The 21,150-nt window shown below is 40.0% G+C and overlaps 1 protein-coding gene across 1 annotated transcript in view; it reads left to right on the top strand.

The window, feature by feature from the left end:
• Positions 1-15,472: 15,472 nt before the first annotated feature.
• LOC133148558 (calsyntenin-2-like) overlaps positions 15,473-21,150 on the top strand; it is a gene marked incomplete at its 3' end in the record, with an annotated part of 97,918 nt that continues 92,240 nt past the window's right edge. Inside the window, exon 1 of the mRNA XM_061271589.1 lies at positions 15,473-15,749. Coding sequence (XP_061127573.1) covers positions 15,686-15,749 — 64 coding nt within the window. The remainder of the gene's footprint in view (positions 15,750-21,150) is intronic.

The raw sequence follows: 21,150 nt of genomic DNA, 5'->3' as shown, positions 1-21,150 counted from the left end.
AAATTTGTCATGAATTTTCATCCCACTCATGGACAAGACTGATGCACGACTTGGATTTTGCTGTGTACTTTGATGTGCCGGCACGACAACAAAGAAGCCCAGCACATTTTAATGGCTATGTCTTTTATCTTCCTTATTGAAGCTATTTTTTTTTTTGAGGGGTGGGGGTAATTCATCACAATAATACAGTATTATATGCATTAGTGCTACCTGAAAAGTAGTAATAACATGCTTGCTGCATGCAATCACAGAAAATGACTACCACATTTATTTTAGACAGAAAACAAATGTAACAAGGTTTGAGTGATTTTTGTTCATGTTGTGTTCGCCAAGCAGTGGAAATAAGGTTTACCTACCTAAGTGAAGTTTGAGTTTGCATTTGTTAAACTTGCTTTTCAACTTGTGCTCGGTGATAGTCACTGACAATTAATGATGCTCAGTCCAAGTTGAGACAATCTTCATATGGTTGAGGATCAAGAATTAAGGGGTGAGGAGGTGTAATCAATGATTTTTTTACTGGCTTGTGATTTCAAAATTAGTTATTCATTATTTATGTTTATGAGGCGATCATACATTGATTTGGGCTCACAGTTATAACGATCCCCTTTTGCTGAATGTTATATGGCTATGAATCACAACGTATGGTAAAATTTCCATCGCGCGTAGTTTTATGGGTGAGATTGCAAAATAAAAATGAAAATATCTCACAAATCTGAGATGCTAGGGGGAAAAACATGACCTTTGTAAAATCAGTGACAAAAGTACCATTTCAGATTCGAATTTGCTGTTGACTGTTGTTATAGTTGTCCTTAAGCTCCATCTATCAATTCCAAAGTTAAAGCATTACATTTATGATTATCGCCTGAATAAATTAACCTCAATGACTACATGAACCATTTATCAAAAGTCTCTGTTTGATTCAACTTATTAAAATGTAAATACAACACACCAGTCTTGCTTTTCCATTTCAAGCAGTTTACCTCATGAGAAATCTTTCTTACATTCCAACTACAGCAGCAGAGAAGGCAAAGCCAATCAGGATGATTGTGAATATTAGACTTTTTATACCACCCTGCAAGAAGAAAACTATTCTTTCAAACCTCTTTTGAAATTGCCCTGCCTTTGTTTACTCGTTGGAGAACGCTTTGGCTCTTTCCACCTGGAAGAAAACACATGATTATTGTCAAGTGATAGTGAATTATTGTTTCTGCATGTTGTTTTTCTTGGTCACTGGTCATAGCTTAGAAAATATGTCCACAATGTATCTTTCCATAAATATTTATGCATGATCCATGCACTCTTGCCTGTGGGTGTTTATCAGTTATGGATGTTAAATGCCTGAGCCTGCCTGACCACCATCTCTCAGTAACATGCTTGCTTTGATCAATTGCTCACTAGGCTCCATCTGAGGCCTCGCTTCTCACTACTTATAAGCAGCACAAATCAATCGTATGTTCCACTTCTACCAATGCCATCCTGTTCCCTCGGGATAAATGTTGCCTTTTAACCTCCACCAATGCATGTAATGTGCCCTCTTCTGCACCATCACTAGAAAGCAACAGCATCCTCATAACCATGTTGAGAAAATCCCATACAAGCACTGTCGTGAGTGTGTGTGTGCGTGTGTGTCCTCTCATACACACGTTTTTGGGGAAGTTTGGGATGTTCAGTGGGAATCGATGCTAAATTTTTCATGTTTTCTCGGTAATTCTATTGGGTTGCAAAGAGGCCTCATTTCCCACAGAAACCATGGGACTGATTGCAGGAACCTGGGAAGAGTTTCTCTATTTTTTGCTTCTCTGCTCTGAAATTGGCCCGGATAGTGATGCATTATGCATTGGGTTTCCTATGTGGAGCAGGAAAGGGCTGCGGGTCCTAAGGGATCAGCGGAGGACAGGGTTCCCAGATTCACATTCTGCTGCATGCATGGGGCCATACACGTCAAAGGAAAAAAAAAAAGAAATAAATGGAAGAGAGACTATTTTATTGTACTGTCATGTTTTGCTGTTAGAGGGCAACTGAATGGAATGCTATTCTGGTATTCATTTTAAAGGTGAAATGTGGAAAATGTGATGACACTTTGTCTTTAGATCCGTCCATCTATCCATCCAGGTATTGTACATGCGATTTTTTGCAATGGTTCTGAAGACAACTAGATGGAAGTCAACATGAGAGGAAAATAAAATGCCAAAAGAGAAGAAAGAAGAAAGGAGAAAAATAAACCCAAGGAATGGCAGACTTATTGTATATTCCTCCGTAAGGCATGTGAACATCATCAGCACCGCTGATGCGTGGCGTGGGAGTTGAATGAGGAAACTCTGGTCTGGGTTCACGTCTGATTTTTCTTACTTATTTGGCCTTTCCGCTTGCGAAGCTTTCAATCTCACAGGCCTTTAGGGGGTCCAGATTATCTCTTTCGTTTGGAGGAAAATGAGCTGAGCTGAAAGCTACATTACCCCAGCCTTATGTGAGCTCGTTTTTCCCACACCGCCATTAGCTCACTAAAGCCATTTGGAGATGCACAGTGAAGTGTCTACATGTTCATCAGAGAGTGCCTGGCATTTCTTCAGTCAATTACCGTCCAAATGGTCTCTGGGTGATTATTCATTCCCCGGGCTTTTGTCTCTGCACCACACCAACAAGTTTGTGGATGAGAGTTTTGAGTCCATTTTACTTTGACTTTTTATCAAGTCATCATTTCTTTCACACATTAAAAGATGTCTGCATTTCCTATGTGGAGTGAGAGTTGTAGATCCATGTTGTAGTTTAAGTAAAAAAAAAAACCGCCATCCATAGTCCCCTGATCTCAATCCAATCGAGAACCTGTAGGTGATCTTTGAAGGAAAGATCAGAGGGTGACCGGCAGCATAGCCTCTAGACAGCAACTGTGGGAAGAAATATTTGCATATCATTATAGGGCTTTTTCTTGCAATGCTGTGTTTTGCTCTCAAATGGGAAGGCGAGTGCGGTTGGAAAAGACACTTGGCCAAGTGGCCTCCTACTTTGTGAACTTCTTTACGCATGAGGCATATTTTATTCAGCAATTCCAGAATATAGCTCACGCAAAGGTGGTGTCTCACTTAGAGTATTTGCGAACATTTTCTTGGTCAGGGTTTGTTAAAGGTTTAAAAGGGTTGCAAAGAGTCTTTAATTCATAACGTCCGTTTCAAAATCGTAACGCAATTAAATTTTGGTGTTTACATCATTTATATATTTCTACTCTGTAGTCAATCCATCTTGCACTTCGACATTTATACTTTGCCTTGCTATCGTGGATTTTTAATAACAATGCTGTTCTCCTTGAGGTAAGCAGAAAATGCTGTGCACATGGCTTTGTCTTGCCTTGATTATGTTCATATCGATTTCCATTAAACTCAGCCAATTTCTCTCTACGCTTCTTTATGTTGCTCTTTTAAAAGCGGTCCAAACACTATTAGGTGATTATCTGTTTTATCCCGTAGTTTTAGCCTTTTAAATCTGTTTCTGTCTTTTCCGGTTGTCCCCGGCCCAGGCTGCACTGTCTCAGCTAACGTTTATTGCCAGTTATGGACTCTATGAATAATTGATCCTGAATCTATTTAAGAACCTGACTAGGACAAATGGTACAGGGCAGCACTGGCCAATAATCTCTCCCTTCACTGCACAAATAGGGGTCTTCTATTCCAGCATGTCTGCAGTCATTTTTCTTGCCTTTTCTATGCTATCATATGCTTTTCTTTCCAATCCTTTCCTATTCTTCTCTTACACCCTAACTTATTCCATTTACCTAACAATAAGTGAAAGCATTACAAAGAGCATGTCAACTTTTTTAAAGATGTTGACATGCCTATACCTTTCACGTCACTGCTGTTTCCTTGCGGTCTCCTAGTGAACTGGTCCTTTTGAGTCACAGCCAAGTGTGAGCATTTTAAAACTGCCTTATAATTCCAAAATAGTGTGTACTGTATTCCTAGTATGTTGCACAATGACCTTTTTGGTGGATAAGGCATATTTTCTGCTGCCTAACCCCCCAAATGAACAGGAAGGCAGCCATCTATTACAATAAATACAACATTCAAACTCAGACCGAAATAATCAGTCAAAGACCACAAGGGTTCCAAATAAATTCTGGCATGATTCATTTTGGTGATCCCAGCCAAGTGTTGAGTGTCAGAAAACTAAGCCATTAAGCCACTGAGCTCGAGGTATGAGAAAGGAAGACCATTTTGATATTTTATTTTATTTAGATATTAGCGTCTATTCTGTTTATATGTAATCACTCAGGGCACGCAGAAAGTATAAATAAATGAATTGAAAAAAAAAGAGAGGGGCTTCATGGTAATGTGTGTCTGTAACGTTATATGAGAAAAGTAATAGTGTCAGTTTATAGCAATACCATCAAGGATCAGTAGTAGTGAAATTGCAGATGAGCTTGAGACAAACTGTATGCTTTCCATTCCTTTTATTTATTTGGTTGTTTATACAATGTGACACTTGTTTTTGGTGTTGGTAGTTATTCCATGGATTTTCATCTTACCTTATCCATTGTTCTGGTTTTATGGGGGGGCTTCATGGGAATTCTTGCCTGAGGACGAACCCCTACAAACAGCTGTCGGTTTTAGCCATCTATAAGTTGCAGCATTTGCTTAGAAATGGTATGGTATAATGTCTGCTCCGATAGTCAGTATCCGGAACACACCTGTGTGCATTCATTTGCAAAAAGAGGCCTGCAGACAGCGTCTTTATCACATTCACTGTCGTTAGTGAACATGTTGAAGAGACGTCTCAGAAATGAGCACTGATCAATAGAGTTCTGTGATAATACCTCAGAGAGACAAAGACAAAGCAGCTTGATTTGCATCCTAAGTGTTACACAGTAATGCATTCCACCTTCAGGTTATTTGCATTGAACGTGTTCTTTTGGATTCCCGATTTAATTGGGGAGATCGTATTTTATCATGTGTCCGCAAGACTGGTACCTTGGACAGCGTATATCTCCTGCCAGGAGGAATATGTGCACCCGTTCTTCATATGTAGTACACATCAAAGTCCATTGACATTTTATTAAAAGAGAAGCAATACACAGATGACAATATCAGGCGGATTGATTAAGTCATTTTGATGCTATGTGAATTGGATAGAAGAGAGAATAAACCAGCCACTTATCACGTACGGTCCTTATATCATCCATTTATAATACCACTTAAAAATGTATTTATGACAAAAAAAAAAGAGGTTCATGACCAAACCACATTAGACAGAAAGTCGCTTAGGATTGAAGCGGCTAAAATCGAGATTTAGATGTACATACATACGTACATACATAATACAAAATTGGACTGAGAAGAAATATTAACATTTGCAAATCTGGCTCGACATTCCTTCCTTCTCTTAAGGATGCTTCTCATGCTGCTTGTGATAACTTTCAAAATAGACTCAAGAGTAACTTGTCATTTTGCTAAATCAAAAAATTGCCTAGTAATCTTGTTTCTGATTGTATTTCAGTTAGTGTGTGTGTGTGAGGGAGAGAGAGAGAGAGAGAGAGAGAGAGAGAGAGAGAGAGAGAGAGAGAGAGAGAGAGAGAGAGAGAGAGAGAGAGAGAGAGAGAGAGAGAGAGTGTTTCATCTTTCTCTGAGTTCCTAACAATTGGTTTATTTATTGAGCCATCTGTGTCAACATGCTGCTACTACAATGTTCTGCAGCATAACTTTTTGATCCCCTTGTTTCAACTTTGCTGGATTCAAAACTATCAGAATAATTTGGGTTCAGTGATGACAAACGTTTGTGCTTTCCATTCATTGTGAGAAAACTGTGTATCATAAGTGATCGCTCGTCTTTTATTTAGTTTTGTTTTTACGCTGTTGTGTTGTACTGTATCTCTGTTCTGCTTTTGCATTAGAACTGATCAGGTTAGTCAAAGTCAAAGTCAAAGTCTGCTTTATTGTCAATTTCTTCACATGCCAAGACACACAAAGAAATCAAAATAACGTTCCCACTATCCCACGATGACAAGACATAGTACACAATATACATACAAGTAAACAACACAAAATAATAAAACCAAGTTTCTGTCATTTTATCCTTCTTAACACATTTTATTCTTAACACTATACTTGAAGGACCCCAAGCCATTTTACCAGGAACTCTTTCATCTTCTGAGGTAGTATCAGAGACATGTGTAAGTGGCGTAGTAATTAACACCCAAAACTCACTGCCGCTTCCGTGCTGCACATTTGCATGCATGTAAATATCTTAAGAGCATTCAAATGTCTACGTGTTAGATATCATGCAATGTTCGTTTGCCTCGGGTGGACTCCAGCAGACCCGTGACCTTGAATGCCACAGAAGAGAAATGGATATGTGGAGTATAGCCTCTCTTTGGTATGCAGCCCTTATAAAAAATGTCTACATTAGTGCATATAAAACTGTCACGAGTGAGAAATTGCCTGCAGTTGACACCTTCATGATGCAGTTAATTAAACATTTTTTTGCGTTTCATATTTAAACATCTTGGTGGGCGAAAAAAATCACTTCTGCATGATTAATCTTGGAAACAAATTTCCTGCTTTGTAAATTATCGTTCAAGAATATTGTTCCAGATGTTTCTGAGGTCATAGAAATTAATCTTCTTTTTATTTCTTCTTGAAGCTGGAAGCACTGCCGACCAGTAAATGCATGTTGCGTATTTCGGGTTTTATATCAATGGCATAATTTTTGTCAGTGTTTATCCAACATTCTGTTGGATATTTGTATTTTTCTAAAAGCATTGTTAATAGAAACCTAATCACAGTATGTCCCTCTCCCTATCAGCAAGTAATTAATGAACGGTCACAGAGTCCAACTGGTCTGATTTGCTCTGAAGTCTAATGGTATTCAAATTGCAGATATCTGTGTAGACCAGATACACAGAGCGTCTTACATTTTACAAACAAACCAATTTGGACAGAATAAAGGTTCTGTATCTTTAATGGCGGTATTCTCCTCTCTCGTTAGTTCAAGATAAGTGGGGCTGTCTTTATGTCAGCATGTTGGCTTAACACTACTTGAAGCCAGACTCAGAGGAGGGATAGCAATAAACCCTCTGAAGCAGATGTGTATTTTTCTACTGGTTGGAATATAATTCCTAGATCTCTCTGTGCATGTGTGTGTGTGTGTGTTTTGTGTCATTGAGGCACAAAGCCGAACAAACTTCTGGTTCAGCCACTGAAGGAGGGTCTCATCTGACAGATATCCTCTTGTGTGTGTCTAGACTGCAGCGCTGGACTCTGGAGTGATTGAGGAACACTTTCCACTTAGACAGCAGGGGATGGAACTGGTTGTCTTGGATGTGCTATGAACACTCAGGGCCCTATTTTTGTGAGTATTTCAAGTCGGTATGCAAGGTCTGGTCTGGTTTATGCACGTTTTGTCCAAGCTAACGGCTAACTTTATTGCATGAAGGGATGTGCTGTTGTGCAACAATGGGGAGATTATGCTTCTCTTTGGGTAATCTTGATTTTATAACACTTAAAGTAGTTTTTAAATAACGTGTATGCATATAAACGCCTAAATAATGTCATCCAATATATCTACTGCAATTTCACATTGGATTGCTGGTTTGAAATTTACTTTTAATATTATTATTTTTAATATTTATTATTGTTATTATTATTAATTGTGCCCTGCGATTGGCTGGCAACCGGTTCAGGGTGTCCCCCCCCCTACTGCCTGATGACGGCTGGGATAGGCTCGAGCACACCCGCGACCCCCGTGGGGACTAAGCAGTACAGAAAATGGATGGATGGATTATTATTATTATTGTTATTAAGTAAACATTTATGTCAAAACTTGTCTGGTGTTTTATTCCTTGTTTTTATATTCGCCAATTAAAACCTAAAAATCAGACATTTGGTTAACTGCTTTATATGACAATCTGTGTTTTACGTTGTTATACGAGTTGGGGGTCCCCCAAATTAACAAGTGTTTTCAACCTTTTATTCAAACACATTCGGTATAATAACACCATCAACTACAATCCAACAAATACAAAATTAAAACATCAATGTCGGCATAACGTGTGTCGGCTGGCATAGCAGCAACGCCGTCTGTCACTCACTCGTAAATCTTCGCGAACGAACATGACATGGCGGTGTACCTAATAGAGTGTCCGAATGACGTCACAGATCAAACAGCCAATCAGAAAGTGGGGGTGAGGGCGGGTGTGGCACTTTTCACTTTCATTTAAACTTTGACCATGATCTTTCCCTAATGAAGTGGCCTGTTATTAGGTACACCTGAAAATGGCAGTGTACCTAATAGAGTGTCCGAATGACGTCACAGATCAAACAGCCAATCAGAAAGTGGGGGTGAGGGCGGGCACTTTTTGCTTAAACCAGGGGTGTCGACCTCCAGTCCTTGAGGGGCCGCGTTCCAATATGTTTTCCAAGTTACCCTCGTTAAGTGCACCTGCGTGAAAAGTTTTAGCTCCTTTCACGTTCTGCAGGAGCTAAAACTTTTCACGCAGGTGCACTTAACGAGGGTAACTTGGAAAACATGTTGGAATGCCGCCCCAAGGACTAGAGCTTGACACCTGTGACCTTTGAAGTGGCCTGTGATTAGGTACACCTCATGGACACTTCAATAGGTACACTACACGATTGAAAAAAAAAAAAGTTCCATTGGATTACTCTGCAAACTTGGGGGTGGGGCCACTTTATGTATTTACACAAATACTTGCATTTCTTGTTAAGGTTACAATTCTAAAAGCACGTGAGTACATGCTCATTACTGGGATTGAACCAAGCTCCTACCAAGCAAGAGCCCGCACCACTAACCAGTTGGCTATTTCGACCTGGTTGCCTTTGGCCGTCTGCACTCTTTTGTACTAGTGATGTGCATTACAGTTATAAATTTAACTGAGTCTTTAGAATCGGTTCACTCGAAAGATCTAAAAGGACGTCCGGGTGTGTGCCCACACCTGGTATCGAACCAACTTCTTACCAAGCTGAAGACCATGTCACTAGCCAGTCGGCTACTTCGACCTTGAGCCCTTCCCCGTATGAACTTTTTTGTACTAGTGATATGCATTCCAGTTCTCAAGTTTTAGAATCGGTTCACTCAAAGGATATAAAAGCACCATTAGGTGTAAGCTCACACCTGGGATCGAACCTAGCTCTTGCCGGGTAAGAGCCCAAAGCACTAACCAGTCGGCTATTTCGACCTACCAGCCATTGGCTGGCATACTAGTGATGTGCATTACAGTTCTCGAAGTGAATCTTTAGAATCGGTTGACTCAAAAGATCTAAACCCTAACCATAAACCCTAACCCAAACCCTAGCCTTAACCCTAACCCTAACCCTAACTCTAACCCCTAACCCCTAACCCCTAACCCTAAACCCTAACCCCTAGCGCTAATCCTGACCTTAACCCTAACCCTAACCCTAACCCTAAACCCTAACCCTAACCCCTAGCCTTAACCCCAACCCTTAGCCTTAACCCCTAACCCTAACCCTAACCCTAACCCTAACCCTAAACTCTAATCCTGATCCTAACCCTAAACCCTAATCCTGATCCTAACCCCTAACCCCTAACCCCTAACCCCTAACCCCTAACCCCTAGCCTTAACCCTAAACCCTAAACCTAAAACCTAACCCTAAACCCTAGCCCTAACCCCTAGCCGTAACCCTAAACCCTTAGCCTTAACCCCTAACCCTAACCTAAATGGTTTCCTCCGCCATTTTGGGGGCGGGGACACCTTTTGTATTTACACATAAATACTTACAATTGTGTACGCATACAAAAGCACAGTTAAGTACATGCCCACACCCGGGATCGAACCTAGTTCTTACCAAGCATTTGCCCTTGTCACTAACCAGTCGGGTACTTCGACCTGGCAGTTCATGGCCGTCTGCACTCTTTTGTACTAGTGATGTGTATTCCCGTTAAGTGAACTGAATCTTTAGAATCGGTTCACTCAAAAGATCTGAGAGCACATTTTGGCATATGCTCACACCTGGGATCGAACCAATCTCTTGCCAAACGAGAGCCCGTGTCATTAACCAGTCGGCTATTTCAACTCCTTGACAATCCGCACTCTTTTGTACTAGTGATGTGCATTTCAGTTCTCAAGTGCCGTCATTGCCTCCCCAGTCATGAACCTCACCGCACGTCACTGATGTAGATTTTGTGCACTACTTTATTAATCTCAAGACATCGCCACCTGGTTGGAAGAAAATGTCAAAGCTCCAATCTGTATCTTGAATAATCAACCCATTCAAGCATACATTGGATTTTGTCACGGAAGTAAATCATGTATACGAGACATCACCACACAAGTCGCTACAATCCCTGGAGAAACAAAGAAAAGAGGATTAGACTTTTTGCCCGGCCTCCCACCACATGCCACTTTAAACATTTCGGTGAGTTCTTTAAAGCTAACCTTCCAATGTTGGACCTACTGCTGGTCATCTTTTCTATCTTATCATGTTCTGCTTTTCCACCTTGCCCCTGAGAAACATGGTATCTTGATTTCAATGCACTTTAATACAGCGCCATCTTTGCCTATGAGTGGCTGCCAATGACAAGAAATCTCTCAACAGATGCTGTGCTCATTGGGCTGTGTGTGTAGTGAACGTCCCAGAGAGTGGGGCCTTTTCAAGATATCGCACCAGCTTCAATACACCAACCTGCTTTGAATTTCATGGACTGGAAATGCATCAATCGGCAGTAGTTTATTCTGAGCATGCATTAGTGTTGACTCAGCTGGCAGTCAATGTGGCGTCCACTTCTTCAGGTTCACAGACTCGATGAAAAGAACTGAGGGACACCTCAAGGACTTACAACAAGGTTCATGCTTTGTCATTGATCTGCAAATTCTCACAGCACTTTTCTTTCGAATGTCATTGGCTGTTTTATCAAAATATGGAATTCTAAACTTCTTGTATGCCTTGTACCTGCTAACATTTGGCAAGATTCTGTTGACAAATTTTGTTTTTACATTTGGTGTAGGTACTTGCAGTCCGGGGAAGCTTGCAGAGTAGGCTGAGGCTCGCCCGCACCATGAACATTTTTTAGTCCTATTGCAAAACAGCATTATACTAAAATTAGTAAGTGTATGCTTATGGGAGAGCAAATATTCATTTCAATTGTAATCTAGATGCACATTTCCATTGTTTACATTTCTTGATCTACTGTAATTATCCTAAAGGTCAACCCAATAGATGAATACGCACGATTAACCGTAACAAGTAAACTAGGTGAAGGTGGGTACAACTTCACTTGTTTGATATGAATTATGCTGTATATTAAAACACCTCACACCTCAAGAGTCAGGACAATGTAATAACTGTGTGTTATAATGCCAGAAACACACACAAAAAAAAACATACAGAGGAAGAAAACAAGTATTCAACTTTTTTAGTTGTGCCCTTTGGTGGATAAGATAACTGCATTATGAGAACTACCCACGTGACAAAAAGCCCCATCTGCCCGAATGGGTTTTTAGACTTCTGCATGATGTAGGTGGCACCACCTACACTTCCTCTGGGAAAGCTTGGGGGCAAACACCAATGTCTTTACCTCACCCTCCCTCCTTCCATCCAACCTCTCTCTCACTACAGCCTGTGCCAGCTGTCAGTGGGAGTATCCTAAGTCACTGCTCTTTGTCACACACTGACTAGAATGGAGGCTTGTAGAGGTGCTGATAGAGAAATGTGGATGCTTTGACAATGGAGTGATTAGGTCATGTGTCGACTAACGGGAAAGGCTGAGACATTAGAGCAGAGTGGCTGCAAAAAGAGATATGGGAAGATAGATCGAACACAGAAATGGTGACTGGGTAACACTGGAAAAGCAGGAGCTCTCTGTTAAGGGTTTAATGAGGGGAAGAGGAAAGTGCTAGAGATGGAAGACGAGGGTTAAGAAGAACAAGTAGACGAGAGGAACAATTTGAGAAATAATAGCGCATAGATATATGACTTTGACATGTCAAGCAAACTCAAGTTGATTTAAAGTCCTGGAATTTCACAGAACTGGGGCAAAAAACTCGCTGAGTCATGCAACCAAAACTGGATAAATTGTCATGAAGTGAGTTCCGAAACTAGTTTTGATAAGTGGCTGAACAAATTTTGAATAGTTATGAATTAGTGCTGCAACATTCCAAATGGAACAGCCAATGCACATGAGCTTTCTCCCAAATATAAAACAGTACATTTATATAAAGTGTTTTATCATGTAGATGCTTTCTCTGTAGATTGCCCCAGCACACTCGACTGTTTAGTAACAGAAAGTAGACTAGACATTAGATCAGGCAAAAGCAGGTTTAAGTTGTGGCGCAATTGTGCATTCAGTACAGCACACAGAATGATTTGAGAAATAAAAACCAGGATCTGGTTATGTAAATCAGAGCAACCATACAGAAAGCACCACAACTTTTATGCTCATCTGTGTATTCCACAAATACATTTATTGTAATTATATCTGAAGATACAAGTTTAAATGTTGATATCTTGTCTCAAATTCAACTTTTGCTGTCAACGCCTACTGCAATAGCAAAGGAATTGATCTCACTGTTCCCATAACCTACTTGTGGAGGACATGTATACAGGTAAATAAAATGTAGAAATTTGACAATAAACCACCATCAAAAGCTGAACAAAAGTAATTCCTGGGATCAGTGCCCTCGAGCTACAAAACACAGCCCAGACTCTGATATCTCTTCAAAGCCTAAAGAGACTACTCCTAGAATTTGTCCTCCGAGATCAGTAAAGTGTAATAAATAGATTCATACTGCTGTGTTTACTATAACGCATAAATCTCTGCAAAGCACCTAAAATATGTACTGAGCTGCAGCAGCAGACTACAAAATGACTCATGTAAAGTATCACCCAGTGACTCACTAGTCTAGAACCTTCGTGTTTTGCAGGAGTTTATTATAAACGAAGGTCAAATTTAAGTAATTTGGCTCCACACCAAAAGACAGAGGCTACTGTACTATTCTTTTGTATGATACTATATAAGAGCAAATATCGCAAATACATTTCACAGTGCAATAATTCAATCAATGCTCGAAACATTTTACAATGGCGTTGGCGGTTGGAAAACGTTGGGAAAAACGTACCAAACAATTCTTAACCTGCAGGAAACCCGAGAGAAAAAGTAGCTGAGAAATGTAATGTACTGTATTATTAATCCTTCTAGGTGGGGGTGCGAGGTGCTGACACTCTCATATGCATGCCAATAGAAGCCCACGCACACATTTAATGTTGAAAAACGACATTATTTATTAATTTGATTGCATATTTCAGAAAGCAATGACATGGTCTAAACATAGAGAGCTTTTTAAAAGCTCACTCCATTATGTAACTAGCTGATGCTACGATGTGTGCTCAACATAGTCAATACTGATAGTTTTCTCGTTTTTCTTTGAAAGTCTCAGTCAATGCTTTTTGAGAGAATACATTATTTTAAATGTCTAAACGTAATGCATTTTCTCCATCCATTCATTTATTGATACACTTTTCCTAATTTGGGTCTTAGGTGAGGAAGGGAGGATTGCAGTGGAGTGTATAGATGCACTTAATAATGTGAATTAGCTGAGTGTGTTTTCCTTTACATTAATATCCACCTTCATTACTTTAATACATGGTGTACAGCATGACCATCTGTGCATTTGATGATTATTCCTTGCTGTGGGTGAGTCACATTTTGTTCTTGGCAATGCATCTCAGGGGATACATAGGACCACATTCCCGACCCAGGTGACAAAAATGCTACAATGCTTAAATAAGGACAAAATTAATGCATGTCTGTTTCATTTTTTACTGTACAGAACGGAACCACCTATATTGAAGGTTCCAGGTATGCCGTCCTGGCATTCTGTGATTTTTATTTTATTATTTATTAGCTCCTGAGTGGGCCTGTGGCTCAGTTCATAGGGTGAATTGCAGGGCACTGAAAGTTCAGCTGTTTGAATCTGAGCTGTTTTGTTTTGTTTCAGCTGTTGCTGCGACAGCAGCAAGACCAGCACAAAAACACAGAAAAACCGTGCTGGTCTCTGCTTTTTTTCCCAGCAGGTTAGTTTGGCAACAATAGGGTTTGTTTGACGTAAAGACGGGGATTGATACATTGTTACATAACAAGTCAGGTAGTTAAGGGTATTTCTATGCCATGTATTGTCACATAACTCTCACGACAGTTATCTCCGTGTTCCTGCGCCGTGGCTTCTATGGTCCATCAAAATATGTCCTTACACCAAAGTGGCTCATGGTGCAGAAGAGTTACCTTTCCTTATTTATTATTATTTCTCATTTTCCTAAAAACGTCTACCCATATTATCGATACACCTTGGCAAGGTGTAAGACTGGGCCCTTTATGTATGTACACTACCGCAATTTAGGCAATTTAGTATTTTCCATTGTAACTAACATCATTGCACAGATTTTCAGAGGTTTTCTAATCATCCATTAGCCTTCTAACACAATTAGCAAACACAATGGACCATTAGAACGCTGGAGTGATGGTTTCCGGGAATGCGCCTTTATGCGCCTATGTAGATATATCCATTAAAAATCAGACGTTTGCAGCTAGAATTTACCACATTAACAATGTATGGAGTGTATTCCTGATTAGTTTAATGTCATTATAAAGTCATTGAAAAATTTAGCAATTTTATTTTAGAAATAAGGACTACATGACCGCAAACCTTTGAATGGTTATCTATCTATCTATCTATCTATCTATCCATCTATCCATCTATCCATCTATCCATCTATCCATCTATCCATCTATCCATCTATCCATCTATCCATCTATCCATCTATCCATCTATCCATCTATCCATCTATCCATCTATCCATCTATCCATCTATCCATCTATCCATCTATCCATCCATCCATCCATCCATCCATCCATCCATCCATCCATCCATCCATCCATCCATCCATCCATCCATCCATCCATCCATCCATCCATCCATCCATCCATCTATCTATCTATCTATCTATCTATCTATCTATCTGTATATATAAAAACTAATGTTCACTGTCCCATTTTTCCAGTTCATTATCAATGTGCTAAATGAGGGTTTTAAATATATGTATTTCAATATATCATGCATGATATGTCTGTGTGTAAAGTTTTGAATGATACCCGTATATAACCTATAACATGTAAAGTAGCAAAAGTTGGCGACTATAGTAATTGTTTTAACAGATGTGCTGCCACGCATGGATTTGTTTGTTGTAAGCAAAATGCATTGAGCACTAAACAACAACAACAGCGGCAGCAGCAATATGAGTTTTTGTCAGCCGATCCTGCTTGGAAACGTGTGAGCGTGTGAGGACATCGGATGGGAGGCGGGTGAAAAATAAGGAGGGAGGGCTTTTGCAAGGAGAATGGGTGGGGTGGGGTGGGGGGGGGGGGGGGGGGTTGTAAATGCACGTCTCTCCTCCCTGTGACGTTTGCACCGGTCCAGTCCCGGGCTCCTGCCGGCTTCTCGTCCCGCTCAAGCAGAAAGCTCTCCACTTGCTCGCAATCCGCCGACGCGCACGGTGCACCGCTTTTGCGTCTTTCCCAACACGCTGTCCCACATCTAGTCAGCGACGTGTCCCTGCTTTGCTCAGACCGAGTGGGGAGTGAACAACAGCAAGAGTGCGAAAGAGGCAGAAGAGGGCAAAGAGATAAATCCATAAAGGAAAGAAGAAGAGGAAAGAGGTCTCCACCGAGAAGATGCTGACAGCAGCCGGTGTGTTGGCTGTGGTCGCTCTGGGATTGAGCGCAGCTCACTCCAATGGTAGGAAAGAATATTAATGTAAATCATACTGCACGTGAAGAGTAACATCACTGTACTGCGTGGTGGGATGCTTAGACGATGGGGCGTTTGTCGATACAGAGCTGCCCCAGTGATGCAGATAACTCATAATTGCTGAGATTTGATCTTGCCTCTGTCATTTCACCTCACTCATCCTCTCACCTGATAACGAATTGCACCCGATGGGAGACATGCACAATAGAATAATACAAAAAGCTTCTTCTCATCATCATCATCATCATCATCATCAATTATTATTATTATAGCATTGTCATTTCTGCAGCACTGTAAATTTGATTTGAATTTCTTTACAAATTGTGCAGGTGCATCGTAGAAAGTGTTTGCAGTACTTTATAGCACTTAAGGGGATCCTTTTTATTTAACGACATCAAAACAGTAGTTAGCTCCTCATATTTTTATTGTAGCCCATTTCTCAGACTGGTCTTGGGGTGCATCAATTTCTTTTGTACTATAGGTTTAAAGTGACTTGTTAGTGCATTTTAAGTGTTGTTTTTTACCCCACCTTCCACAAGGTATTGCATAGATGTAGTAATTATTCAAAACTATATTATTGTATACCTTCTGCAACACCTGCTATTTAATATTTATTATATCCCATTACTTACTACAACATACTATTGTGGTCAATTTTATTGCGTTTGCAATCGAAACAATAAGACTTAGACAACAGCGCACTACACGATGACGACACAAGATGGCATATTTTTTCATATAAGGTGAAGGAGAAAGAAACAATGCAAATATTGTTTGCGGTCATTTCTGGACCCATTGAATTATGATTTGTGGTTTTATCAGCAGTGCTACTGAAAGAAACAAAAAGATGCAATTGTTTGTATTGTTTGTGGTCACAAAAATCCATCACCAGCACAATAACACTAAGCAACAATGTTCTCCCCTGTTTCAATCCAGACTTCCCTTAATTTATGTTTAATTAAGTTAGCATATGCATTATGTACCCTGCACATAAATGAAGCATTGACAGGATTTATCTAGACACTAATTCAATATACAGCTGTAATTAACTCATTAGAATTCCAAAACACCCAAAGCCATAGATATGTGATAATGACATCGAGATCTCATAAACATGTGCCATACTGTTGGCAGTCTCGCTTCATTGCTGAGCTAATTTTAGGTCTACCAATGTCCCCAATGCAGCTTGTCTGCTCGATTCTCTCATGAGTTTGGCATTGTGCCGTGGGTAAATGTGGCAACAGGTTCTTGCTAATCAACTCCCTGCAGACTGAGCTTGGCTTTGGCTCAGGAGAATAACAAGGTGACACCTGTCAATTTGCCCCGGCTGTCCTGAGACACTATGAGTGTGTAAAGACGTCACCATTGCTGCCTTTAGACACAGGTAAGAGTCTCCCTGTTGGTGCTTGGCCAGCTGCAGTGAAAACACATGCGGACCTTGACATGGCCCCCACGTTTAAGCTTTAACCTTGTATCTTGTGAACAAGCAACTTGAGAGTGTTGTGTGTCTTCTGACTTACTTTATGTGTACATTTATCAGGGATTAAATGACCTTAGTTGTAGGAAGGAAAATTACTGATCACTATTGAAGACATTTTACATAGCGACATTCATTTTAGATGAGAGAAGTTTAAAACATGAGTGAAAAATATTGACAAAGGATTTTAAAAATACGGGCATTGCGAAAACTGGCTGAAAGTTGAACATAGTAGCAAAAGTTGTGGTATAGGTATGGCTGAGAGTCTACTAGTTTTGTTAGGCTTGAAAATCCTGCTGATTTTGTCAATCTTTAAAAATTTCTTGTGGAAAACATTTCATTTGATAATTTTAATTTTCAGCTGGATTTATTCTTTCCTGTATTAAGTATACCAATTTTCCTCAAGCATCGATTTAAAGGTCAGAGAGCAACAATTTTAAATATTCTGCAATATTCCTCTAGAACCTCTTTACATAGGTGTCATAAAAATTCAGCGATACATCGCAGTTCAAATATGAAATACAATCAGAATGTATCATCTGCAATTTGAATCTCACACCCTCTCGTCTTTGGATATTTCCGAAGCCAAACAAATAAGTGACAACTGTCGCGTAGTTTTTACTGTGCATATTACAAGTGTAAAATTTTCATGCATGGAAAAGGCAGCTCAAGAATGTTACCGTGTTTAAACATTTCATGCATTATTTAGCACAATCGACTGATCCGTCTCTAAAGCTGTTGTGGTACCGAGTTGAAGTTACTCGAGCAAATATAAATAATAAATACAGTCGATACCGCGGCGTACACAAATAATACCAGAGTCTGTATTTCCAAATGACTCTGTATGGTGTTGTGTTGACTATTCTCCAGACTCCTTTGTCACAGTCACAGTCACTGCTTTTACTTCCATTTTCTCTTCTAGTGACCGGCTCTGGCTTCCTGACTTCAAACAAGTAGGGTTAAAAGCACCCACCTCTGTCTGCTCCTGTGTGTCAAAATACTTGAATTTTTCCTTGACTTTTTACTTTAATATTTCATTTGTGCAGTTATCTCTATGGTGTAGCGTGCTGGTGCTCTTCTAAAACATTACTTACGGTAAAATACCATAATTACCGTAATTTCCAGACTATAAATCACTACTTTTTGGACAAGCTTTTGAAAACCCTGCGGCTTATAGTCCGCTTTGTCTTATCTATGGATCTTTCTCAGATTTTATGATATTGTAAGCTGATTTTTTTTTGGTAATACAGGTAATAGAATTGATGACATTTCATTTAAAACACCTCTGGTTCATAGTCCGGTGCGGCTTATATATGAACAAAACAGGATTTCCCCCCAATTTTAGCTGGAGTGGTTTATATTCAGGTGCGGTTTATAATTCGGAAATGACGGTACATCCAGCATGCCTTAACCGTCCAGTAGGTTTGTAAACACTTGGAATAGGTAACTAAAACTAGGTTTTAGTCAAACTATGGTTGACAACTTGTAGGAAGTGTATGTCTTACAAAACATATTAACAATGAGAATATGAATTTTAACAGACTCAAAAGAAATCTTTTTAATCTGACCCTTAAATTTACAGCGAGGAGTTAAATGTTTGAAAAAGTTTAAAACATCAACCAAAGCATATTATTACGTGATTATCCCTACGTATACAATTGTTTTCACTAATTTATCATAAGTCCTTGTAATTCTAACCTATAGTGAGTTAAGCATTTGTCAAGACTGACTCTTGTTTCCTTCACCAGCCAAGGTTTAAAGAACAAGCAAGAAACAATCTCCAAATAGCTGCAAATCCAACACTTCTTACGATTGATACAATTAAAACCGTTCTTTCATGTCATATGTGCTAAAGGATCCGCTATTGTAGCGCTAGTATGCAATGCTGTTTTCCAGATAACTTTGAAGAGCTGCCGCTGCTGTCATTTTCTGTTTAGCCACCGTTTCGTTCCAGGGAAGCGTGGACGTGCAGCCTCCTTTAACCGCTGTCACCCTCCAGTCATCCTTTTAAAGTCGGCGCGTGTGTCTAAATGTGTGTGTATCCACTTAGTATGTGCTTCAGAGTTGTCAGCAATCAGGGCTTAAAGAGCCAACATTCTGTGCTGTGCATATGGATGCGTTTGGGGTATGTTTGGCCTCGCACGTGCGAGAGTGACACATTGCAGCCAACATTTTGACAGCCACCAAGTATGCAAAAAAGATGTCGGTATAACCTAAAATATTGCCCCGCAGATACATTCCCCGGCTTTTGCCAGGACCGACCGACCCTGTCGCTGCTCAACAGGGAAAATCATCAGGCAGCCAAGCAGAAAAAGCTGCCGAATTTCTGCCAGTGCTGCCTGGAACCACGCTTTTGTGTAATTCCGAGCAATATAAACTCTGAATTTAGATAGCTCATTATCGACACAGTGTACTTTAATTCAGCTTCCCACTGCTTCTCTTTGTTGGTAGGACATTTTTGCAGATTCATTATGTCTATTTCGACTGCCAAATCTACATGTAAGAAACAACAGCCAGGTTTTAACTAGTTTTAGGTTTTATTGACATAGTGTTGTCTAGGGATATCACGTTTAATTGACGCGGGTTCCATAGTTTGAAACACAGGGGTTCTGCATGTGTGTGTGGATGTGTGTGTGTTGTGTTTATGCAACATCTGAAATGGGGGTCGGAAGAAAATCCAATGCACATTCATCTTTGCTTATTGGAGAGAGAGTCCGTGGCCATGCATTACAGGGCATGCTATAAATCCTCCGCTAAGGCTTTGAAACAAGATGTGGGCCAAATCCAAGCTGGGCCATTGCAGTCAGGCGTGCAGGGTTCAGCAATATGGAGGAACATGACAGATAGCGAATAATGCTGCTTTGCTCTGCGCTTGCGTGCTGTAACCATTTTCATTTGGGGTTGCAGATGGTTGCTTTGATGGGAGGTGGCGGGGTACTGCGCTCAGGGAAGTTCAACTGCTGTCCTGGGCAAACAATAGGAGACAAATGTGACTATTATGGACAAATGTTCATTAACCAAATGATTCTTTAGAAGTCTCTTGATTGGGTGCAACTGATTGTGTATTAATCAGCTCTTGAAGCATCTATTTGCTTTACTTCTATTAGTCGGGGGGGGGGGGGGTGCATGGGGTTAGGGTTAGAATCCTTTTACCGGACTGGTTGCCTTCCGAACAAAGAGCACAAATATGCAACCATTTACACTGCACAGGCTGCAGTCAGCCTTTCACCTGAAGTCAGCTCTTACCCTGAACAGGCAAAGACGGATAGAAAACGCATGGATGTCTTTATGTCCATGATTGCTCTTGTACTATATACTAATGATAAATACAATGGAATTCAAAGTTCTGCTCTTGCTTGATGCATACATAAAATAAATACCCTACTCAATAATATATGTACGCACGCACACACACACACACAAAAACATTTCAATAGGACCAATGGAAAATACTGTACTATTTGCTTTCTCTTTACAGTCATAATCTCTTCATTCCACAAACCGCACTTAAGAACATTATAAAAGAAAACATTTAGTTGAATCACATTTAGTCAATGCTATTTAGTAAAACAGCGATTAGGTCAAATGAATTTCCTGAATTTTATGGCTTTCTATTTGCAACGATTATTGCTTGAAGGTAAAAGCTGTTTATTAATCTTGAAGTGCTTGTGTTAATGGAGTTAAAACAACTAGCCAACTTTCAACATTAAAGCTCCAGTCTTCTAATACCGCACTGTCCTTGACCAAAGGATGGATGATACCTTCTTCACACACACCACCAGTCCTTTTTTCGCCATACAAAATTTTACTGTCTGTATGTATTTTATCACAAACCCTAATTTTCTCTTCCACCACATTCAGACAATCTGCCGCCGAAATAAACTGAAACATCATGGAATTTTTGTTTGGTGA

This window comes from Syngnathus typhle, unplaced genomic scaffold (genome assembly GCF_033458585.1).
Source record: "Syngnathus typhle isolate RoL2023-S1 ecotype Sweden unplaced genomic scaffold, RoL_Styp_1.0 HiC_scaffold_113, whole genome shotgun sequence".
In the NCBI taxonomy this organism is placed as follows: domain Eukaryota; kingdom Metazoa; phylum Chordata; class Actinopteri; order Syngnathiformes; family Syngnathidae; genus Syngnathus; species Syngnathus typhle.
This window is presented reverse-complemented; position numbering and strand designations above follow the sequence as displayed.